Source organism: Salvia splendens, chromosome 1 (genome assembly GCF_004379255.2).
Source record: "Salvia splendens isolate huo1 chromosome 1, SspV2, whole genome shotgun sequence".
NCBI lineage: Eukaryota > Viridiplantae > Streptophyta > Magnoliopsida > Lamiales > Lamiaceae > Salvia > Salvia splendens.
The window spans coordinates 42,921,544-42,947,087 of NC_056032.1; the positions used below are offsets into that span (position 1 = coordinate 42,921,544).

At 37.0% G+C, this 25,544-nt stretch overlaps 4 protein-coding genes across 4 annotated transcripts; 3 read left to right on the forward strand and 1 right to left on the reverse strand.

The window, feature by feature from the left end:
* Positions 1 to 5,853: 5,853 nt before the first annotated feature.
* Positions 5,854 to 8,891, forward strand: LOC121753587 (syntaxin-61-like). Its single transcript, XM_042148803.1, has 8 exons — positions 5,854 to 6,099; positions 6,169 to 6,262; positions 7,168 to 7,281; positions 7,556 to 7,669; positions 7,854 to 8,044; positions 8,155 to 8,245; positions 8,390 to 8,455; positions 8,553 to 8,891. Exons 2-8 carry the CDS (start codon positions 6,209 to 6,211, stop codon positions 8,661 to 8,663), a joined length of 741 nt encoding a protein of 246 aa, XP_042004737.1. The 5' UTR covers positions 5,854 to 6,099; positions 6,169 to 6,208; the 3' UTR covers positions 8,664 to 8,891.
* A 1,873-nt stretch (positions 8,892 to 10,764) lies between these two features.
* Positions 10,765 to 15,310, forward strand: LOC121753578 (gamma carbonic anhydrase 2, mitochondrial-like). Its single transcript, XM_042148792.1, has 5 exons — positions 10,765 to 11,038; positions 12,309 to 12,452; positions 13,344 to 13,469; positions 13,591 to 13,742; positions 14,713 to 15,310. Exons 1-5 carry the CDS (start codon positions 10,924 to 10,926, stop codon positions 14,992 to 14,994), a joined length of 819 nt encoding a protein of 272 aa, XP_042004726.1. The 5' UTR covers positions 10,765 to 10,923; the 3' UTR covers positions 14,995 to 15,310.
* Positions 15,311 to 17,476: 2,166 nt separating this feature from the next.
* LOC121753546 (uncharacterized sugar kinase slr0537-like) lies at positions 17,477 to 20,010 on the forward strand. The gene is made up of 8 exons (XM_042148755.1): positions 17,477 to 17,715; positions 18,221 to 18,484; positions 18,578 to 18,649; positions 18,735 to 18,773; positions 19,004 to 19,111; positions 19,208 to 19,305; positions 19,409 to 19,517; positions 19,638 to 20,010. Exons 1-8 carry the CDS (start codon positions 17,569 to 17,571, stop codon positions 19,908 to 19,910), a joined length of 1,110 nt encoding a protein of 369 aa, XP_042004689.1. The 5' UTR covers positions 17,477 to 17,568; the 3' UTR covers positions 19,911 to 20,010.
* Positions 20,011 to 20,325: 315 nt separating this feature from the next.
* Positions 20,326 to 23,821, reverse strand: LOC121753570 (proteasome subunit alpha type-1-B-like). Its single transcript, XM_042148784.1, has 2 exons — positions 23,358 to 23,821; positions 20,326 to 21,038 (listed from the first exon to the last, which is right to left on the reverse strand). Exons 1-2 carry the CDS (start codon positions 23,706 to 23,708, stop codon positions 20,565 to 20,567), a joined length of 825 nt encoding a protein of 274 aa, XP_042004718.1. The 5' UTR covers positions 23,709 to 23,821; the 3' UTR covers positions 20,326 to 20,564.
* Between the last annotated feature and the right edge of the window lie 1,723 nt (positions 23,822 to 25,544).

Genomic DNA, 25,544 nt, shown 5'->3' on the forward strand with positions numbered 1-25,544 from the left:
TTTATTTAATTTAATTTAGTTGGAAATAAAAATAAAAATTGAAATAGAATGAATAGTAATTTAAGGAACGGTTAAGGAACGGTTAAGGAACGGAGGGTTGCAGGTTCCGTTCCTTAGTTAAGGAATGGAGTAAAAAAGTACAGTGGGGCCCTCAAATAGTGGTTTAAGGAACGGTATAGGAACGGTATAGGAACAGCGTTGTGGATGGCCTAACACTCATTGCTGACAAAAGTGTTGAAAGATATGAGTATTATTCATTCAACTTGTTCAGAGAATTACAATAGGTACGTCTCCTTTAAATAGGCCAAGGGTTACATAAAATTGGCAAGATTTGCCATAATACTCATTCCCTAATTAATTTTTTTTCCTTGCTTACCTATTTTCCTTACTTACATATTTTCCTTTCTAACACTCCCCATCAAGTTAAATAATGGGATTACCGATACTTAACTTGCCCAATGCCTCATGGAAGCTTCTTGCATCGACAGCTTTCGTGAGTATATCCGCCAACTGATCTTCAGATCTCACAAAAGGAAGTTCTACCGTCTTGGCCTCTATATTGTCCTTGATGAAATGTCGATTCACCTCGACATGTTTTGTCCGATCACGCTGAACTGGATTTTCAGATATACTGATTGCCGCCTTATTATCACAGAACAACTTACATGACTTCTGTGAGTTTAAGTTCAACTCAGTCATCAATTTCCTCAGCCACAGAATCTCAGTCAACCCACTCTTAATCCCTCGAAATTCAGCTTATGCACTTGACAAGGCTACCACTTTCTGTTTTTTGCTTCTCCACGTGACAAGATTTCCTCCCACAAAGGTAAAATATCCAGCAGTTGATTTTCTATCATTTGGGTTCCCTGCCCAACCAGCATCCGTGAATCCATGAATCTCTAAATGTCCATGATTCTCGAATAGAATCCCATGGTTCGCTGTCCCTTTCAGATATCGAACAATCCTCAGTGTTACTTCCCAGTGAGCTACTTGAGGTGCATGCATAAACTGACTAACTACTCCAACTGCATAAGCTATGTCGGCTCTAGTGTGGGATAGGTATATCAATTTCCCAACTAAACGTTGATATCTCGTGCGGTGAGTGGCTTCAGCTCCTTCAACTATCCGCAGACAATGATTCTGAACCATAGGAGTATCTGCTGGCTTACAGTCCAGTAGTCCTGTCTCGGTTAACAAGTCAAGTACATATTTCCTCTGACTGATGAAGATCCCCTTCTTTGACCTTAGCACTTCTATACCCAGAAAGTACTTTAGTAATCCCAAGTCCTTCATTTCAAACTCTGCAAACAAATTCTTCCTTAGCTTGTTTATTTCCTCTTCATCATCTCCCGTGAGAATCATGTCATCTACATAGATGATGAGGCATGTAATCTTTCCTTCTCTTTTCTTCAAGAATAATGTATGATCAGAGTTGCTTTGTTCATACCCATACTTCTTCATTGCCTCAGAGAATCTCCCAAACCAAGCTCTAGGTGACTGCTTTAGCCATATAGTGTTCGTTTTAGTTTGCAAATCTTTCCTCCTTCGAAATCTCCAACAAATCCAGGTGGTGGCTCCATGTAAATGGGCTTCTTCAGTTCCCCATGTAAGAATGCGTTTGTCACGTCGAACTGATGTAGTGGCCATTCCCTGACTGCCGTTATTGAGAAGAACACTCGAATAGTACTCATTTTTGCTACCGGTGAGAATGTTTCAGCATAATCAACTCCATAAGTCTGAGTGTATCCTTTGGCCACAAGTCTCGCCTTATACCTTTCAATCGACCCATCTGGCCTCCGTTTGATAGTGAAGACCCATCTGCATCCCACAGTTCGAACTCCATCAGGTTTAAGACATACTTCCCATGTATTGTTCTTCATCAGAGCCCGCATTTCTACTAGCATTGCTTCTCTCCAGTGAGCAATTTTCATAGCCTCCTCGGCCGTATATGGGATTTCTTCTTCGTAAAGTGCTGCTTCAAACGCCCTAGCCATCTCTGTTAGATTTGCTTTAGCCAGATTCGCCATAGAATATCGGCTTCTACTAATCCTCTCAGGACTGTATCTCTTAGCCGGGACCCCACGAGTAGTTCTGTTGGGGAGTATATAGCGGCCGGTATCACCATCAATTGCTGCATTCTCATTCTCTCTACACCAAAAGTGTCAGGAGTAATAACTGTATTATCTGAGCTAGTTTCAGGAATTACCTCGGATATCACTGGAGGAGGACTCGATTCAGGCGTAGGCGGTTGAGGAGGCTTTACAGCAGATGTGACTGACTTGGCAGTGACACTAGCTTGTTCTGTTGGTTCCATGTTCGAGATACTTGGATGTGGCATCGGAAAACTAAGGGGTCCAATTTTATCACACTCCCCCTGAACAGCACTCCCCCCTGACCCCGAGGTTGGGTGTGATAGAAGTATTCACTTTCTAGAAAATTACAATTCATGGTTGTTATAACCTTCCTAGACCCCGGGTGATAGCATCGATAGCCCTTCTGATTTACCCCATACCCCAAAAAAACACATTTTATTGCACATGCAGAAAATTTTCCTCTTTCGTGTTTCGGTACATGCACATAAACGGAACAACCAAAGATTTTGAGCGGAAGTATGAGAGGTGGGGGAATATCAGTAAGGGATGCGAGAGTCTGCAAAGGAGTTTTCATACCCAAAATTTTTGTAGGCAAACGATTAATCAGGTAGACAGCAGTGGCAACAGCTTCGGGCCATAAAAATTTAGGAACATTTGAGTAAAAAAACAGGGCTCTCGTGACCTCTAGGATTATCCTATTCTTTCGTTCAGCTACACCATTTTGTTCAGGAGTGTAAGGACAAGTAGTTTGATGAACTAACCCCTTTTCTTTAAAAAAATCAGTCATGTCTTTGTTAACAAATTCCCTACCATTATCGGATCTAAGAATTTTGATCGTGGTTTGGAATTGTGTCTGGATCATTGTAAAGAAACGGGTAAATTTTTCAAAAACGTCAGATTTATGCTTCAAAAAATATACCCAAGTCAATCTAGTGCAGTCATCCATAAAAATGAGAAAATATTTAAAACCATGATCACCAACAATAGGAGCTGGACCCCAAACATCGGCATGCACTAGAGAAAAAATAGTCTTAACACGAGTATCACTTGATCTAAAGGATTGTCTGTGGTTTTTTGCCAAAACACAAGATTCGCAAGTAATATCCTTAAAATGGGAAAACTTTGGAAAAAACAATTTTAAATACCCCGAGGATGGATGCCCTAATCTGCGGTGCCACAACCAAGCTTCCCGATTTGCAGATCCGTGAGCAAGCATCGCGGTGCCACCTTGTTGAGTAATCTCATCCACATAATAAAGACCTTGACGCTCAATGCCACGCCCAATTATCCTCCTCGTCCTGATATCCTGTAATACACAGAAATTTGGATGCATTAGTAACGTACAGTTTAATTCTTTCGTTACGTGGCTGATAGACATAAGTTTATGAGATAATTTGGGCACATAGAGGCAATTTGTAAGCTTCAGGGTTGGGGATATTTCAATGGTTCCACTCCCACCCACAGCGGTCAACTCTCCATCGGCAGTTTGAATTTGGCTTTTAGTTGCCCCATTAAATTCACAAAAATCTTTCAGATCCTAGGTCATAGTATCAGTTGCTCCACAATCAAAAATCCACTCACTCTCCTTAGGGTCAATTTTACTTTGGGCAATGCATGCAATAGGTATATTTTCCAAGGGTGCAAAACGATTTGGGCTTAAGACGGAACTTTCAGACAGTTTTGGGGTCAAACGTGGAATATAGTTTTTCTGGGGTCCTAATTGTAATTTTCCCGGGTCATATTGCATATATTCTGAACTATAAGGACCAAAAATTAAATTACTCATGCTTTGGGGTTTATTCTGAAAATCAAATTGGGGATCGGGGTTTCTCAACCCCAATCCGTTACCTCCATATGACCCGCCTCCTTTCTTCTCCGCGAAGGCTGCCTCGCCGGGCCTGCCGCCTCTACCCGGTTGAGGACCGGTATCTCCTGCTCTCCCACGGGTGTTAGTCATCTCCCTATTCTCTGCTCCTTGCAGAAATAATCCGCCTCCTTCTTCGACTCCGATGGCTAATCGAGCTTTAGCCTTTTGATTTTCATCCCACCATTCCGGAAATCCAACGAGGAGGAAACATGTATCTCGAGTATGTCTTTGTTTTCCGCAATGAGAGCACCAAAATTTTGATTTGTCGGGTTTGAAACCGCCTTGGCGATTGGGCTGTTGCGCGGCGGTTCGTGGTGGTGGCTGTTTTGGTCGCGGTGGTGGCTGGTTTCTGACGGCGAGCTCGTGTCCGACTTGGCCCGATGATGATCCATCGTTGATTGCGCCGGTCTGGAGATCGATGTCTGCTGCCGGCATGATTTTCAACCGCGTAGCTTCTCGTTTTACCAGACCGTATGCGGTCTCGGCTGAGGGCAACGGGGTTTCCTTGAGAATATCCCTTCGGATCCCGTCATATCTTGCATTCAAGCCTGTTAGGAATTTGAACAGCCGTCTTGTTGCTGCATACGTTCGAAGTTGGCTAATCCCCTTGTCGCAGCAATCCACAGGTTGATGTTGGCATCGGTCAATTTCGACCCAGATTCCGTGGAGATGTCGCCAATATGTTTCTAGCCCATGTTCCCCTTGCACGATTCGGCCTGCCTTTTCCTCTAGATCGTACAACAAATATGGATCTGCAGTACTTTCGAATGTAGTTTGTAGGCTCTCCCACAGAGCTTGCGCGGTTTGGTGATGTGCAAAGTCGACAACAATTTCTGTTTCGACGTTGTCAATTATCCATGAGAACACTGTCATATCGGCTTCCTCCCATTCTGTGTACCCCTTCATTCCAGGTTCCGGCGGCTGCGGTGTACCGGTGATATACCTGTTTGCTCGTCTTCCCACGATGGCTACTCTCATCAGCCGTTTCCATAGGGGATAATTCATCCCGTTGAGTTTAACGGCTAGAGTAACATTCTTACTCATCTTTAATCGTGTCTCCTCCATATTTGGTTTCTCTTCATCGTCTGACATGTTGCAGGTTGAAAATAACTGCCTTCTTGGTCGGGAAAGGTATTAGGCTATGATGATTTTTTTATGAGCCTTTGCTCTGATACCATGTTGAAAGATATGAGTATTATTCATTCAACTTGTTCAGAGAATTACAATAGGTACGTCTCCTTTAAATAGGCTAAGGGTTACATAAAATTAGCAAGATTTGCTATAATACTCATTCCCTAATTAAATTTTTTTCTTTGCTTATCTATTTTCCTTACTTACATTTTTTCCTTTCTAACAAAAAGTGTTTGGCAGCCATTGAAAAAGCTTATAAGGGAAGGAAGGTTTTTATTATAATATATTGATATTGAATTATTAACTGCAATGCAAGTTGGGAAGCTCCTATTGTATCTTAGCTGCCAAATGTAAAAGATTATACATAGGTTGTGATTTTTGGTTGTTTATTTTTGTGTGCTTAGTTTTTGGTTGAGCGGCTATGGAGGTGGCAGTATCGTGAAGAAATGGTGAGGTGAATTGGATAATGTTTTTTTTAATTTTATTATTAATATAAAATCATTTTGATGTATTCACTTGTCACTTCAACTTTAAATTTGTCCGATAAAATTTAATTTGGGGGAATTCTTAAACGTGGAAAATTCTATCCAATATCAACGTTCATAATTTTTTTATCCACTTTTTTAATTAAGTTCATAATGTATACGAGTACTAAAACCGAAGTTCGTAATTTTGTCGTTTAAGCTAGACCAGATCCATATATCTTGTAGGGCCCAATCAATAAAACAATAAATAAGTACATCTTTTAATTAATATAGGCCCAATCAAACCTCAAGCCCAAACTAAGTCATCTCTTCTCTCTTATGCGTGCCTCTTTCTCTCTCTCTCTCTACGATACACCGAAACCAGAAGCCTCGCATCTCGTCCTCACAAATCCCGGCGACCTCCTCACCGTAGTCGAACGCCACGATTCCGTATCCCCACTTTCTTCTCTCCAGATCTGATCGCCCCCAATCCGGCAAAGGCCGCTGCCTTCTCCGCCTCTTTTTTTATTCCTTACACATTAAGGTTTGCACACTTACATGTGTATTCACACCTCTCACACCGTAGATCTTAACGCTTCTCTGTAAATTGTAGGTGCCAACAACCAATTCAGCTGCTTTGTGTGGATTTGATTATGTCGTCAGCTCAAGACCCTTTTTACATTGTGAAAGAGGAGATTCAGGATTCTGTAAGTTTTTCTTTTGTACCTAATTGTTCTTTTTTAGATGTGCTATTTCGATATGAGATCGATCGGCTGATTAATTTATCAATGGGAATGTTTGATCAGTCTATTAATCCATCCAGGATTTTTTTTATGTATTCTGTTAATTGCTTGCTTGAACTGGATTTTACATTGCTTGATGAGCTCAGCACTCGTATTTTATTTGATTTTGAAGCTTTGATGCGAATGAAATTATGCATATATGCCTTTGCTGTTATTTGTGTATTATCAGTGCAGCTTGGGTGTGGCTTCATTGTGCTTGATATGTAGAATTGTACACCTGGATTGCTTAGTGCATGTAACACCAGTTGCCCATGTGATTAAACACTCTAGTATCGTGGCTTAGTACTCTGGTACCAGCATGACCTGGATACCTTATATGTTATGCAGTAATTATTAGCTCATTAATTGTGATATCTTGAATACTTCTGCTAAGCAGTAGTGTTGCATATAAATAGGTTTGAACATGTAAATTTGAGCACCGTCTAACTGTAACATGAGTTGCCCATGTAGCTAAGCACATCTAATATTATAGATTAATTTGAGCACCAAATATGCTATGCAGCAAGTGGTGGGCTTGGTGGCTCTTTAATTGTGATATTGTTGAATACCTTCTGCTAAGCAATAGTGGACATCCGAGTAAAGATTCTCCTGTCTAAATTTGTGCACCATGAATCTTAAAAATGTCTAATGTAACCATAGGCCGATAGTTTGTGAGATAACACCTTTTACATGCTAGTTTGTTTATATACCTTTACCTGACAATACTTTGATATTGTGCCCAATGCTTGAATAAATTTTTTGATAGCCTCTAGTACGTTGATTTGTATTTGTTGAATGTTAGCTAAATAATGATGTTCCTGTTTGGTTAGATTGATAAGTTTCTCCAAACCTATAACCAATGGGAACGGATGCCTTCTGATAGTGGGGAGAGGATACGCCTCACTAAGGAGATTCTTACTGGATCTGAGAGCATAGAATGGCAGGTATGATATTGTATTTGAACTTCAAGTATATACGCTGAGCAATCAGTTACATATCCGAATTCAGATAAGACTTCCATTTGCAATTGGAACATTCCACTTTTTTAAGGCCTCTGAGAGTTTTCTTGCTTCCATGCTACTAAGATTATAGATTTTGTCCAACTGTCAATACTATATTAGCAAAGCACCTCATGTGATTATTTATCATTGTGGATGATCATGCTGTAGAAGTAGTATTATTGTTTCACATTAGTACTGAAAGTTTCCTGACTGGAAGGTAGATGAGTTGGACAAAGCAATAACCGTTGCATCTAGAAATCCTGCTTTGTATGGTATCAATCAAATGGAGCTTGATAGTCGAAGAAGATGGACAAGCAATGCTCGCGATCAGGTATCAGCTGTTACATTTAAGGAGATCGGCCATCCTTTTCCGATTCCCTTAGAGTCAAAATATTTGGTTTGTTTCTGAAGATTAAATTTTGTAAGGATTTTAGTTGAGTTATAGACTGTAGTGTTTTTGTTCATTAATCGATTGATTATGGCTTTTATAAACTGAACTTTTTCTTGATCAACAGGTGAAAAGTGTCAAGAAATCAGTTGTATCTGGAAAGGAGTTGAATGACACTAGCACATCTAATTTCAGTGAAATGCGCCGCGAGCTTATGAGACTGCCAAATCCTCATCATGCTGATCGATCACAAAAGTACAGTGCAGATAATGATGATTTCATATCATCAGAATCTGATAGACAATTACTTCTCATGAGGTAATATTATTCAACCCTTGTGTTGTTTTGCTTCCTCTAGTGAACAAAATAAGCAAGGCACTGGATCTTCATGTTATGATCAATACTGATTGATGAGTCTTCTCGTACAGGCAACAAGATGAAGAGCTAGATGAACTTAGTGCCAGTGTGCAAAGGATCGGAGGTGTAGGGCTTACTATACACGAAGAGCTCCTTGCACAGGTAAAAGTCCCCTCTACCTCTGTTAGTAAGACATACAACAAAGAGCATTCTTCTAGTCTGAACATTTTTCTCAACCCTTCAACCTGAGTATTTGCAAATTTATGTTCTGGTTCCTGTTTATGAATAATGCTTTTTTGTCTATAGGAGAAAATTATCGATGAACTTGGCATGGAGATGGACAGCACGTCGAATCGTCTTGATTTTGTTCAGGTAAAAAGCAAGTCACCATCTAGCTGAAATGAAGTACTTCATACTTAAATATGGTAGTTAATGGTTAGTCTTCTTCTGTGCTATTCCATATTTGCAGAAAAAGGTTGCTGTGGTTATGAAGAAGGCGGGCGCCAAGGGCCAGATCATGATGATCTGTTTTTTACTCGTCTTGTTCATTATTCTATTTGTGCTGGTCTTCTTGACATAGGCAAAGGTCAATTGAGCTGAATGCGAGGAGAGAGCGTTCTTAGAATAAGTGGTATTTTTCACTTTTGTTGTAAATGTATTCCTTGTGAGTGGACATCAAGAACTATTGTTAGAGGCATCATCCATACTCAATGGGATTTGATGAGTGATCAAAGTTTTTATATCACTTGTGTTTTAAAATGTTGATTATTCCTAGTGATGTTGAGATGTGAAATGTGTGATTGAAATGTTTTTTTTATCGTAGTATTAGAAGCTTATAATTTATGCTATGCATTAGTATTCAATCTTTACCTGAATTGGTAAATTGATGATTTTTATTTACCAATTTAGTTGAGTTAACATCATTCAATTTCGGACTCCTTTGGGTTTCTTTGTGCCAATCGAGCTGAATTTTTATACGCAATGCATCCCTTAATACGATAAAAAAATTATCTAATTTTACTACTTTATCCCTGTAGTGACTTGAATATGGTGTTGGTTGTAAGTGGTGGTTAAAGAAGATTATGGTTTTTATATTGTTTAGGTTCATTGTTATGTTTTAATTAGTTTATGACATAAAATGAAAGCTTTAAGTTTCTAAAGTTAGAATGAATTCATGTTTTCAAGTTTTAAAACTACTTAAAGTGCTTAAATGCTTGAGTGACGCATCCAAGGCTCGAGGATCGACAACCAAATCAAGCGTGAAGAGAGTATTTTCAATTTCATCATTTCTTGTAGAGTTTATAATCATTGTTGTGTTGTGCGTTATTTATATAAGCTTATATGGCACACGAGAGATCAAATCCACGAGGAATCATATGAGCTGATAGCCCACGAGGGGTCAGGTCCCAAATTTAATTAAACACAATAAATAGTGAAAGTTTTGTATTGCCAACTTCTTTTTATAGCCCCTTACTCAAAATCTTTGCATTTCTAATAATAACAATTTGATGAGAAATAATAAAATTTAATCAAATTTTCTTATGTTTTACTATTTCAAAAATTAATGTAAAAGATTATGAAATTTATATTTATTCATAATTATTCTACAACCAAATTTTATATGATTTGGTAATTGAAAATAACATGTGAATGCCACCAACTATTATCTATATAAAAAGAAAATAATGTCATTTGATTGAAGAAAAATATAAATAATAGGAGTATATTACATGTATCGAAATTATTACCCTAGGATAATTGCGAATGTATAAAATTTATGATTGTTTTAGTTGATTTTTATCATCGCAGAACACAATAACTACTTTTTTTCCGATAAACAATTGAGAAAGTAGGAATGTGGGGTAATTACATGTTTCATACGAAATATTTTACATTTGTTTCAATTTAGTACAAAAGTAATAAGATTACATATTTCATACAAAAAGTTTACTTAGTGTTCCAAAATAGTACATTCCGTTAAGTCTCTATTAACACCGTTACTTCCAATTACATCATACATACAAAAAGTTTCATCAATGTTTCAAATTTGTACAAAAATTTTAAATTAAAACTTTCCATTAATTATTTCAAACACAGTTATTTTTATTACTCACAAATATGAAAACACACATAAAAAAATCGTCACTCTTCACCATCAAATTAGCGAATTGCATTTTATTGTCGAAGCTTTCTCATGTAAAAATGGAGAATACAACTAGAAAGATATTGAATCTTTTTTGTAAAAATTAAATATTGATTTATTGAATGTTTGGAGCTCAAATTAGCCATTTTGTAAAGATGAAATAAAAATATAGAGTATATTGAGAGACATAATTTTTTTAACCACGATCAATTGCTGGAAGAATTGATATTGACTGTCATTTTTTTAGAGTGATTAATTAATTATATTAAATCTCTAATTATTCTTTTATTATGATGATAAATTGGTCAAATTATAAACTAACTAACCGTGTTTAAAATATTAAATGGAATGTATTAATTTAAAACACTAATTTAACTTTTTATATAAAATAAGTAAATTTAATATTTTTTGTACTAAATTGAAACAATAATAAAATATTTTGTATGAATATGTAATTAACTAGGAATATCGTACGGTATAAGTTTAGATAGTATGTAAAACTGAAATCCCCAATTTGCCCCCGTAGGCCTACTGGTTCTCCGTTTTTGCTTCTGCCCTATTCCAATTGTGGCCTCCACACTCTCCCTTCCCAAGAGCAGCTCGAGAATCCATTCAATTCGACCAAAAACACTTTCAATCTCAACTCATTCTCAGATCATACACCACACGACCAACATACCCACCCAATTCCATCAAAATGGGGAGCTTAGGAAGAGCGGTTTACACTTTGGGGACTTGGATTCGGCATACGGGTCAAGCCATGGATCGACTCGGTTCCACCTTCCAAGCTGGATACTATCTCCAGGATCATGGTAATTCCTTTCCCTCTTTTTAATTCCCTTTCAAAATAATGGTTTTTCTGGGGGGGAAAAGTTTTTATAGATTTTTAAGTTTTTTTCTAAAAATGGGAAATGTTTGAGAGAAGACAGGGAAAGGGGTGCTCTTTATCTTCTTCTTTAATGTGAAAAATTCTTGCTTTGATGCCTAATTCGAGGTTTAATTTCCTTTTTATTCGGAGCTACCCACGCAAATGGTCAAATATTAGCCGTGTAATTGTTTCAATACGCAATGCTGTAAATGGTGATTACAATGTACAGTATTCTTAAGGTCTGCGTGGAGCAAGGCACAGATAATTGATATGGGTACATTTTATTGATCAATGATTACATGGGTCAGACTATGAATTGTGTTCATCAGTATTGTTGTCATATGATATTGAAGTTTTTGTGGGTTTATTGGGTGCACTGGCTAGTAATTACCTTTCCAGATAGAGTGTCATAGTTGCTGCAGGGTGCAGACAAAGTTCATGGTCTATTCAGATAGAGTTTACTGGATTTCTGTATCATCGGGCCTTTTAGCTGAAATTTATGCTGCTGCTATCTGATATAAGGATTCACGGTTTGCTAGTTAAAAATGATTTAGGAAGAAGAGTATAGCTTGACAGCCATGTATTTGGTATATAGATTCAGTTGAGAACATAATGAGAAGAAGAATAGGATAATTCACAGGAATGTATTAGGTGTATAGATGCAGTTAAAGGATGGAATGAGAGGTTGAAAAGATCACAAACAATATCGAGGCATGTCTAGTTTCATGTAGTACTCGTATCAGTCCAGATCACTCGTAGATGTTAGAATTAAGTTCTAGGACACTCATGAAGTCATGGAAACATCTTTCATTGTAGATAATCAAGCCCTTACATGTTTTGTACACTTACTAACTTGTCTGGAATCTAGATGAGAGCAGTTTGATCTTATTCTTATATTCTTTAGTATTTTCAAGGGAGCATAGTATGTCTTATTCAGATTTCATCTTGTATGTGGAATGCTTGGTAACCATAATTTCAGGGTTATTTTCGTTGGATCTGCTTTCATAGAGTATAAGATTATGTCCTTTCTTCTAGCAGTCTGCTTTTTTATTTGCCTGGCATATTGCTGTAGCATGGATATATGCTCCTTGATTTTGAGCTTATTTATATCTGCAGTTCATGCTGCACGTTCTTTTAAACAGCTTCAATATTCGATTCTATCTTTTCGAATTACTTTTATGTGTGCGTTTGATCTCATAAGAATTTATTTTCAGTTTCTAAGCACCGAACACTGATGAACATCTATGATAAATCTCCGGTAGTGGATAAGGATGCATTTATCGCCCCAAGTGCCTCTGTCATTGGTGATGTTCAGGTGGGCCATGGATCATCGATATGGTATGGATCTGTCCTTCGAGGTACGCACCTTAACAGTCGCTTCGAATTGACTATGAATATTCTGCAAATATTGGTCATACTGAACCATAGTCCTGTATTTTCTTTAAGTTTCCTACTTTTGAATTTCTGGGATTTTCAGCTCTGTTTCTGCTATGTGTATATTTTTTCCTAATAGAATTTTTACCTAGGGGTTGCTTCAAAGGGAATTGGCACTTTGGCAGGTCACACCTCTTTTTCTGTGGTTAAGTGATTTTTTAGTTAGGACCGACTGATAGAGAAGAGTATAAAGAGTGGCAGAAAACAATTTCAGTTAGCTTAATCAGTATGTGAATTATCTATTCTTGAGATGAATTAACAAATAAAATGTTGCCTCTCTATTGAATTTACTCGAAGAGACATTCTAGATTTTCAATAAAAATTTGAATGCACTACACTAGAGGAATAAATCATCCTGCCTAAGTGTAAAAACATCCAAGGCCCCCTCATCCTTTTTAGTTTAGGTGCCCCATAGGCATAGAAAATGATCATTCTTGTTAGACTTATTCTGATTCTCCATTTCATGCACTGAGTGAATTTTCGTCCTGTTTTTCAATTTCATGCAGTGCTCGAGCTAAGTTTCTGTTTCCGCACACTAGAACAGTTCAATATAAACATTATCCCGTTATTTCTCATCTTAGTGTTTCTCCATTTGCTAATGACTATACTTTATCATACTTCGACCAATTTTCATAGTCTTAGTTTGCTCTGGTCTTCTTTGCTTTTTATTAGTTTTTCATAGTACTGGTAACTTAATGATTCTGATGGGCTTCTCCAGAATTGATCATTTGAAGAAAACAAGTTAAATTTCGAAACCGAATGGAGCTGTTCATTCGTGATGCAAATTGATTTGTCTGCCTCTTTCCTGGACACAGGTGACGTGAACTCCATCAGTGTTGGTTCTGGAACTAATATACAGGACAATTCCTTGGTGCACGTGGCAAAATCTAATCTAAGTGGGAAAGTACTGCCAACTATTATAGGAAATAATGTTACAATTGGTAAGTAATTTTGATTGTCTACCTTAGGTTTGTTAGATACAAAGTAGAAATAGTCCAGCAATTGACATATCAAGAACTTCATATAAATTTCATATTTGTCTACTTATGTTGGAAAACATAGGTCATAGTGCGGTTGTGCATGGATGTATAATCGAGGATGAGGCTTTTGTTGGAATGGGAGCGACCCTTCTTGATGGTGTGGTTGTGGAGAAACATGCCATGGTTGCTGCAGGATCCCTTGTGAGACAGGACACCAGAATCCGTACTGGAGAGGTATGCCATTCAATTGCCATATGCACTTTATTTTTATATTCCATTGTCTATCTTGCAATGGGAGGCTAGCCTAATGGACTTCTTTCTTTTCCCCTCCTGAAAGAGTTCTTATGATGAGGAATAGAAAATGCTGTGTCAACTCATCCGTCTCATTGACTTGGGATTACCCAATTTTGTGTCATTGCTTTATAGGTTTTGGCAATAAGGTTACTCTAAGCTATGTTAGTTTTTAGTACTTCACGATAGTCATGTAAGTTGATTGGCATTGAGATTACGACAGTCATGCTAGCTGAAATTCCTTTCTTAATCAATAGGAGTTCACCGTTGCTTCTCAAATTCCTTACTAGTCCATCGAATTTTGGAGATATAACCGGCGCCTAATATCTTGGACCCCAGCATGAAACCAGCTTTGTAATAGGAGATGTTTTTGTACCACATTAGTTTAGTACTCCCTTTGTCCCATGATAAGTTAAACATTTTTTTTAACACGCGGAAAATAAAATAGAGAATAAATTAGATAAGTTAACAGAAAATAAAGTAGGAGACTAAATTGGTGATTTTTGCCAAAAAAGAAAATGACCCACTTTCCCCGGGATACCCTGAAAACAACTATGACTCAATTGACAGATAGAGTACTTTTTTCTTCAATTTTTAGTTTCTATACAATATTTTTTAGTATCATGTGGTAAGAGCAAGTGTATTATTCATACCCTTTTTATAAACTACGAATCCTCAAATCGTGATATGATCAAGTGTCTACTCCTTTGAAAAGACGGTGAAATACCATTTCGCCTTTTCAATCTTTAGCTCCTTCTCATTAACTTAACTTCTTCTTTTTTTTCCTTTGCTCGAATTTTAATTTTCCTTGCCTTCTTTTTCCTATGCATATGTATTGGATCAACCCTCTTAAGGGCTTCCATAAATGACAACAACGGTTTGATCATATTGTTCGGAACTCGTATATTTACAGATCTGGGCTGGTAATCCAGCCAAGCTCCTCAGAAAGCTCACTGAAGAAGAGATCGAATTCATCATCAAATCAGCAACCAACTATGTCAACCTAGCAAAGGTCCATGCTGCTGAAAACACCAAATCCTTCGATGAGATCGAGTTTGAGAAGATGCTGCGCAAGAAGTTTGCTCGCCGTGATGAGGAATACGACTCAATGATTGGTGTAGTCCGCGAAACTCCACCAGAGCTTGTCCTTCCTGACAACATCCTACCCGAAAAATCCCAGAAGGCTGTTCAATGAGATCTTCCGGTACAATTTTTTGGCATTTTAGTTATTGCTCTTGAAGGCTACTGATCGAACCCCTGCCCCGCGCAGACTCTAATAAACAGTGAGCATTCATTGCTTCTGATGAACTTATACCGGGTTTATTTAACCGTGCTACATGATTCATTTTGTCAGCTCAGCTCGATTACACCCTGGCTTCATGATGTAGAACCCCTTATGTAAAAGCAACATGAATGACAATGAGATTCTTGCACTTGAATTTGGATATTTGCAACGAGTGAATTTGGAGCTTCATGAGTTATGATATGACTCATTGTTGGAGTTTCCTACATTTCTTTTGTAGCCTTTTTCTTTGGAATATTGTGAGGATGAATACAGATTCTAAAACATGCATATTAAATTACAATATTCAATTGGGGTAGTCATATATAGGTATATATGTATAGGTAATATAGCCAATACTTTACATATAAAAATTTGGTGCTGCATTTTTGTTTAGAATTAGTGGGGAATCTCTAAAAGCAAAATGTCATGATTGGCCGCTCCGTGATTTCAGCACTTTTAGATAAGAATATTTAAACATTCCCTCTATCTATAAAATATCGTACTCCTATATTTTTTCATTTTGATTTATCCCCACTAATTCTATTTACTCACATTACTAACTTTTTTCATCTTCTTTTCACTATTTTGTTGAAAATATTGAGTGATTCATATTTTTATAGTATAAGTTATTTTGTGGGTAAGGAAATCATATTTATTATATTCATCGATCCAATAGTTTGGTAGCTTTTCTTGAATTCTTTTCTTTCAGTTTGAAGTTTACTAGTTTACTTTTGTTCTTCTTCGTTCATTATACATTATTAGTGATAATCGCTACATCGCAAATGCTTTGTAGTGAAATTTTTTCACTGTATTTGATCTCATTACTAGAGCCTATAGTTGTATCTGAATGGGGTGCATTAGGGTAACCACAATAGGAAGGACACGGCGGTGGGTGGCGGACAAGAGGTGCCCGACTAGTTGGCTTGCCCGCAGCTGGTGAGGAGGGCCGCGGCGGTGGGTGCATTAGGGTAACCTCAAATGAGCTTTGGGCCGTTAATTTTAGTAAATAAAAGTAAAGCCTATTGAATTAATTTGATTGGAAATGGCGCATATTTATTTTGGAGATTAGAAATTGGAGATTGACATAATTTTTTATAAGTTTTCACATATTTCTAATTAATTTATGTCCCTTTTTAAAATTATTTTCAGTCCGATAATTTTAATTCTAGTTAAATTAAAATATATAATCAATTGATAAAACAAAAAAAAGTGTCCATTATTGTTGTGGACACTTTTTTTTTGTGGGACAAATAAAAGTGGTTGTGGACAAAAAAAAATGGCTTGTCCACCTATGTGTCTTCCTTAGGGTGGATACTCTTATAAGATACCATGAATTTGTCATCTTGTGCTCCATGTTCTTTTATTTGCAGAGGCTGACTCAGTTACATGGCTGCAATCAGAAACTACTCCATCCACTTGCACAATCAATTTTCAACAAAAAATTTGTAGTATTTGGTAGTAATATATTCGTAGTAGTATGTTTTTTTTTCATAATGTGAGTACTACTCCAGTTTCCAAAATTGAAATTTTCTAAATAATCTGAGATATATGAGACAGTTTTGCCTATATATATCCAACTTCAATTTATTTTTTATGAATATATTCATAATTACTATGATATACTAATAAAAAGACTGTTTTTCCTATTTATTCAACTTTAATTTACTTTTTAAGGATATATTCATAATTATGATATAATTGAAACTTTCTAAATAATTTAAGATGGATCAGTCTATTTTGGTTAATAGTTTATCCCACATTAATTTATTTTATAGAATATATTCATAGAGGGACATATATTTGAGTACAAATGTACACTTGACACGCAATAACTAGTAGGGTGGAAATCTATTGATTAATTGATGCTTTTACTATTATATCTATAATATTTCCAATAAATAGAGATTATGAAAAATATGTGGAGAATTTATAAGGGTTGATGATGGAATCTAGTTGATGTTTTATAAATTGTGTCGTCGAAATTTCTCAAATTTATCCATAACTTATAATTGTACCATTTCTTCGACTTATTAATTATATAGTACTATCAAATTTTCAATTTATTTCATTTCCTCTTATCAGAATTCTATAAAATCGTAACATCTCCTAAAACCGCGAGATATTAGTATACTAGTACTACAATTATTTTTACTTTTATTTTTTATAAATAATTATCTGAAAACGATTTATTAAATCATTTAAACTGAAAAGATTGAGCATTTAAAATGAAAGATTGAGAGAATTGGAAACTTAAATGTATATAATAAAATTACTAATTTTTTTATATATATATTTCAGAATTTAAGATAAAGTTGAAAAATATATTTGATGATCAGCCAAAAATGCAAATATTGAAAGTTGAGGGGTTGTTGCGGTTTATAAATAGAGGGTTGAGAGGTGGAAAGGAGGGGAGGAGCGGAAAAGGGCGGCAGCAGCAACAGCTTTAGCCACTTGGATTGGATTGGATTCACATTCAACCGAATTATGGGTCTTGAAATCCAGAGCGATGACGCAATTCATGGTGCTCCGCTCATTCTTGGGTTACAGCCCTCTGCTCTCGTTGACCACGTCGCAACAGTTGATTCCTCCCTCCTCTCCCGCATCCCCGGCGAGGCCGGCGGCTCCTTTCCTGTAAAACCCCTTTCTCTCTCTCATCACATCAGTGCGATTGTTGTTTTACTTTTTTCTCACTTCCAATTAATCAAAGATGGAATCTTTTTCCGATTTTATGATTTTGTGTAGTGATGATTGGGTTGGAAATTTGATTCTTGTATTGGATAATATATCTGATTACCTTTGTAGCTTTTGTTGCTTTAATGGCCGTGTTTTTCAAAGGACAGATTGCTGCAGACGCATTATTATTTAAAGTTTCATGCTTTATTGCTTTTGTATGATATAATGAGTGTAATCACATATTTCAGTCCCATGTTTTTGATTTGGGTAGTACTATCTCATAGGTGTGTCACATAGTGTTGTTGGGAGCGTGGGGCGCTCTGAGGGCGGTTAGGTGAAATGCTTCATGTGTTCGAATTTGTGTGTATGCAGGGTGATATAAACTAGTATCTGTGGAGCACACTTTAATGAGGGTGCAAAGGTATAAATGTATGTGTATTGATCAAACTTTTGGCTTATGCAGGTTGAGGCTGAAGAGCTGAAGTTCGTCTTGAGCGAGGTTAATAGCCATTTTGATGCTTCTCCTGAAAAAGGTGCTTCGTTGAAGACCATAGCAGGTGGTAGTGTTGCTAATACAATCCGAGGTCTGGCTGCTGGTTTTGGGATCACTTGTGGCATAATAGGGGCTTGTGGGGATGATGAAGAGGGAAGTTTGTTCATTGAAAACATGAGCTCCTACAACATTAATCTGTCGAGATTGAGGCTTAAAACCGGGCTAACCGCCCAGGTGAGCTTTATTGCAATTAGCTTGTATGTTTTAATCATTCTTGAGGCAGTAGTTAAGCATAATCTGAGACATGGATTGAAATCTATGATGCAGTGTGTTTGCTTGGTTGATGAATTTGGCAATCGTACTATGCGGCCATGTCTCTCGAGTGCAGTGAAAGTTCAGGTGTATACAGTGTTATAATTCTCAAGAAATTAACATTGTTAGTCTGAACTTGCATATGAACATCATAATCTTATGCTTTTACCAGGCAGATGATTTGACTACGTCGGATCTTAGAGGTTCCAGGGTAAGGCACTATCGACTCTATCCTCTCATTCGCTTAACATATGGCCCGGGTTCTTGCTCTTGTCTCCTTGCATATAGACATCGACATGTGTAACTCTGTATGGATATTAATAGTTTCATAAACTAATTTTTATATTTGCTTATCAATCTTGGTTGCATCTGCCATCTCTAGCTAATAACTTGTTTCCTATATCTGGTTTTCATTGGCCTAAGTTGGTTTCCATGGTACAGTGGCTAGTGATGAGATATGGAATCTTTAACATCGAAGTTATTCAGGCAGCCATTAGAATTGCCAAACAAGAAGGTGTTTTAGTTTCCCTCGACCTTGCCAGTTTTGAGGTAACGTTTCAGGAGTTTTCATACTGTCTACGAGTAAACTTGATTAATGAACTTATTCTGATCTACTTTTGTGTTAAAATAATCTACCTTCTGCAGATGGTAAGGAAATTCAGATTGCCACTTCTACAGTTACTGGAATCGGGAGGTGTAGACCTTTGCTTTGCAAATGAGGACGAGGCTGCTGAGCTCTTGAGGTGATGTCCAATTCCCTTCCATATGAGTTGTGTGAAACAGAGTTGTAGTGAGATTACATTCGAACAGTCTCGTTGATCGTTTCATCTGATCCTTGCGTTGCAGTGATGAGAAAGCAGATCCTGAATCAGCTCTCGAGTTCCTTGGGAAACACTGCCGATGGGCTGTAGTGACTTTAGGCGCAAAAGGGTGTATTGCGAAGCAAGGGAACGAGGTCTGTTCCGTTTCTCTTCTTTCTGTCCTCGACATACTCTTTCTGTCCGTGTTCATCAACATAGCTTAGGTTATCGACTCAAATTTGCTGATGACTCTCCATTGGTTTGTGTGGTATTAGGTTGTCCGAATCCCAGCAAGCGGGGAGTCGAAGGCAGTTGATGCAACGGGAGCCGGGGACCTCTTTGCTAGCGGGTTTCTGTACGGGCTGGTGAAGGGATGGACGTTGGAGGAGTGCTGCAAGACCGGGGCATGCAGTGGTGGCTCAGTGATCAGGTCGCTCGGGGGCGAGGTAAGCCGAGAGAACTGGCAGTGGATGTATAAACAAATGCGGATCAAAGGGCTTCCTGTGCCTGACCACAACAATTTTGTCTATGACGAAGTCATGATCTAGAGATACATGCTGTCTTTAATAATCCCTTTGCAAACAATGTTGTAGACTGATATCTATTATTCACGGCCTATATAAATGAAATTTTGCTGATTTTCATTAAGCATATCTATTCATTAAATTTAGAATAAATATTCGAGTTTGTCACGCCCTTTATAGCATTACCTCAAGATAATTGCAGAGTGGTGTGGAATGTATCAATTTTCGCTTAATGGAGGATATTGTTTCACTCACCAACAATGGTGTGCACATATAATTTTCTAATGTCATATCAAATACATTTCAAATAAAATCTTTCATGAAATAATAGTGAACAAATCAAAACTACATAATTTTTAAGATTAATTTTTAAAGTTGTAAGACCGGAATTTAGCCTTTATCAAATTACTGCATGTCCAAATTCTCTACCACGTTATCATTTTTAGGGAACAATCAAATTCAACCTAAGATGAAAAACATAATGTCAACCCTACACCAAGAGAGTTCATCAACGCATCAGAAATACAAACACAAAAAGCAAGGGATAAACTTAAATAGTCGCACTGAAGAATCACAATCCAGCCAGTAATATCTGTTCAAGGTGTAAAGTTTCAGCAACACGAACATGATGCCCGTTTCCTACAGCGAGAAACGTGAGCAGAGTAGATTTTGGCAGTATCAGATATCCATTGGAGCTGCACCTTGGTCAGGGGCTGCTCCTTCAGCAGCACCTGGAGCAGCAGCTTCGGCATCTGGTGCAGCAGCCTCGTTAGCAGGGGGTTCTTCACCAACTACCTCAAATTCATTGATCAATCTTTGCACAGTTTCTTGATCCAACACGTGGAACGCCTCCCCAGCACCCAGTATGGAGATTGTGCAGATTGAGCTAGTCATTTTTTCTCCTTGTAAGGTCTCCCTCAATGCAAAAAGAGCATCCTTGATCAGATCTTCCCGCGATGAGTCCATGAAGCTCTCAAACTTCCGTTCTAGGTATGTCTTTGCAGCCTGTGACCGAGATCCAATTGCAAATGCTTGATACTCAAAGTAATTTCCACTTGGACAGTTGTAGTATAGATGAGCTCCAGATTCATCAAGACCACCAACCAGCAAGCCGACGCCATATGGTCGCTTCCAAGAGCGCTGGGTGCAAACCTGCATTTTTGCAGATAAAACAAATGATGCTTCAGCAATCAGCATATAGAAAGAGCTTCAAAAAAGAAAAAAACTCAATGATGATACTTCAACAGCTACTCACATTTACACGCTTTATCCAGATAAGTTGCCGAGTAACAAGAAATCTTTACATAAACAAGAAATCTTTACATAACAAGGATAAAAGATACTGACACTTAATGAAGTACAATTAGAGTATAAAAAATCACACAAGGTTTGATTTTTGCACTGAAAACCATCATGCATGCATGCATCCAATTGGCCATAAATTAAAGCCACAAAACATACAAGGGCTACAAACATTGAATTTACAAATTCTTCTGGGACATTCACTAAGTAAGATAGAGAAGTCTTTTATGAGACATGTAACATGAAACATACGACACAGTGAATACACAGAAGCATGCAGAAGTTAGGTTTTGGCCAATATAATGATGATGAAGCCCAAATATAAGAAAAGCATCATAACTTTTACTTAAATGCCAGCCCAAGGCTTATATGAAAGATGAGACTATAGCTGCTACAAATCAGAGGGAGAATATCATCGTTCCACCTTAAGATGTGTCATTTTGAAATGGAAAACCTCACCCAGATAAAAGACAAACTTGAGCATCATTTACCTTAAAAGTAAAAGATATGACAGGTACAAATAATATTGTAACCAAGGCAGGCACAAAAAATAGAAAAGGAGAATGTATGAAGCTGCAACAAAAATCTAAATACATGTTAGGTTGAGGTCTTATTCTACGTACAGTTAAAATTTGATGGTATATAAACCATTTCAAGTCCCTGCAAAATCAGAACGTCCTAAGTTCCTATCATCAAATTTTTCTGAAGCCAGCACCTAGAGACAGTGTTGTTAGGAGCAGGGGCGCACTGGGGCGATGAGGTAAAAATCCAGGGCAATGGGGCATGCGCCCCACTAATTGGGGCGCACTAACATATAACTTACAACAGAAGTCCACCAAAATGTGCATATTTTAGCATAAACTTTATTTTAATCTAAACTATTCATCAAATGCCAAGCACAACAGACAACTCCTTCCCAATTAGTGAAAACTTTATCATTAACATGTTTGGCTCTATAATTACGCTAAAGCCACAAAAATGAGTAGTGCTCTAAAAGCAAAGAGTTGACAAGAAATATAGCAGAGGGTATACGAGAATGGTTTCCTGCAAAAGGTTAACTCCAATGCTGCACCTAAAAACAAAATTTGGTGCAGCTTTCACATCATTTTAATTCAACCCCACATCAAATCTTACACTAAATTCAGCACAGGCGAATTGAACATTTTGGAAGATGTTCATGATTTCCATATTATTAAGTAGTGTACGACGAAAATTTGGTTTGAGCTGGGAAGTTGAGAAAAGCGGTGTTAAAATTGACTACTTTGGAGCAAAATCCATGCTAAATGATGTTCTGCATTGGATATCGTCTAAAAAGCTTTTGTCAAAGAGTAAAAACGCTACCACAGATGTATTCGAGTTTACCTATGAATTGACCATATCTTCAGATTCTCAAAAAATGCAGTATAATAGTACTACTTTGCCAAGTTTCCATTCTTCACAAAATATGAACAAATACTTATTGCTGACAACCAATATCAAACATTCTAATTTCTTTTTTCTTTTTCTTTTATTTCCAATATCATGTGTATGTTCTATTTGTCGATTTCTCCATCATAGTAAGCTTCAATCACACAGTGTTGTAGTACTACTACTACTAAGGAAAACTAGCCAATGATGTCATTTTCACTGTCTAAAAGTACAACAGAGTTCCTTAATAATCCCAACTGTAGTGCCAAAAGTTTATGTGTGAGTGTTCACTCCAAAATCATATGCATATCTAAATTTTCTTCCCACTTTTCGGCAATAGTTAGCTCCAATAACACTCTACTCTTTCAGGGAAAACTGCAGAAATATTTCATTTCCATCCTCTAAAACCCCGTACCTCATCTCCTTATGCCCAATGTCTAATTCCTCAATTCAACAGGAAATTAAAATGTGTATTTGTGTAACCAAACAACCTAACTCTCAAGATACAAAATTCTAGATTTTCACAAAACAAACAACCATTGATAATTACCAAAAACAAGAAAGAGGTAGTCAATGTTAGCAATTGATGAATTCTCATTAGGGTTCGCCCTCGGATCCTTTCGAGAACTCCCGCTACTAACCCTCATTCTTAAAACCTAACTCCCAATCACGCAACAATCCAGATACGAAATCATAAAAGCTATACGAGAAATTGAGAAAATGATACAGTTTAGGGTTTAATCAAAATGCTAAAATCAAAACCTGAGCCTTGTCGGCGAGCTGAACAACGAGGCGGCCAACGGGGAGCGGCGACTCGTACGTGTAGGAGTAATTAATACACTCGTTACGCATGTAGCGCGAGAGCACCCTGCCGTCGGCGGTGAGTCCGGCGATGGCGACGCCGATGTGGTCGTCGACCTTGAAGATCTTCTTCTGGTGCGACGAGAGCTCGGAGCTGGCCTTGTTGACGCTCGCGAGCACCACGTGAGTCTTCGATCTCAGCCCTATCGCCGCCGAACCCTGCTTCACGGCCTCCATCGCGTACTCGACCTGGAACAGCCGCCCCGCCGGCGACCACGTCGTGACGTCGGTATCGTACTGGTTCCTGAACATCTTGAATTCAAGGAGAAGATTGTGTTTACGATTTTGGGGAATGCAGATTCGAATTGATTGAGAGTGTTGTGTTCTTTTCTCGCACTAAAATAGGCGAAGCTGATGAGAGAGAGAGCTTTTCTTTTTCTTCAAGGCAGAAAAAAGAAAAATGGTGGATTTGGGCCTTCATTCAACTGATTTAATGGGCTACTTGTTGTAAAATTAGGCCTATAACTAAAGATATTTGATTATTATTTAGTACTTGGGCTTATAATTTAGATTCTGCAAATAAGTGCATCCTCATTCTCAAGTTATTTGAACTGTTTTTTTTACATAAATTTAAGTAATAGTACATCTAAAAATTAAATAAATAGATAATAAAGTATGAGATGTAATAGATTTTGCGATGGAAATGGAATCATAGTAGAATAGTGTGTAAAGTACAAGAGATAATAAGGTTTTTTGTCCAAACAATAACTAAAGTAAATTGGAATAAATTGAAATGGAATACATCTCAAGTAGCTTATTTTATTGTACAAAAGATAATAGTAAGATTTTTTGTCAAAAAAAAACTCAAGTAACTTGAAATAAATTGAAATAGAATACAACTCAAGTACTTAGCTTATAACAAAATAAGTAATTATAATCAACAAATAACTTAATAGGTCAATTTATATATAAGTTGGAAATTAGTCGATCTCAAATAAATGGATGAAGCATGAGTATCTACGTAAGTTTAGCTAAGTTCATAGATGGGTCATGTTGAGTTGATCAAATCAGATAATTCACACTGATCGTAATTGCTTGCTTGCTCATGTATGCAAGCTATTAACGAAAGCTCTCGAAACGTAAATACGAAAGCTGAAACTACTATCAATGGAAACTTGTAATAGTTGCTAATACGTACTCTCTCCATCCACAAATAATGGCCTTGTTTTTCAATTTTGATCCTTCGACAGAAGGTTAGTCTAGTTCTATTTTTTGAAAAAACTTCCATCTCAACCATGTTCCTATGCTAACTACTATAGTAATTTTAATCAATTTTTTCTATATTTTTTTAAAAAAATTATAGTATTAAAATCTGTGTTATTTATTGCCAATATTATTGATAGTAAATAGAAAAAGTATTATACATATGGCAGTAAAAGCACACTATACTACTATTGCACAAATCACACTTAATAGTTAGAACGCATTATAACGCATGAAACACTAACTTTTTAAAGTTAATCAAGTCTTTTTGTTATTTAATTTGGCAAATTCATAAATCCACCCATTGTCATTATGAATTTAACCAAAGGATGTGCTATTCGTTATCGATGACAAATGATTTAATTAAAACAACCCACATTACATGAAAACCACCAAATGTCATGCATGATTTAGAATGGATGCAATTAATGATTAAAAGCTATTGGGATAGAATAAGTTTGAAAATGAAAACAAGAGTTGGTAGGTGATAGCCATTCATTCTAGTCTTTTTCGAGTATTGATGTGTCAATAATGGCCCAAAAAATAAAGAAAGTCACTTTACTTTAATTTCTAATATATTTGTTTTATTTTTTTGTCGAAAGGAATAGACTTTACATCTCTTCTTTATTTTGTTCCTTTGTCTTTTGTATATTGTTGAACGTGGGGTGTCAATTTTGTGACGATGAATCGTGGCTTAATTAATCAGATGCTCAGAGTCGTCATAATTATATGTGGATTCCCTATAACTGTAAATTATACTACTATAAATCTTCCATGATAATAATATATGGTTAATTACTTGTGACTAAATTGAGTAGTATAAGAGCATCCAGGGGATAGAAGAAAGAGCTAAAGAGAAATAGTACTATATATTTTTGTTTTTTT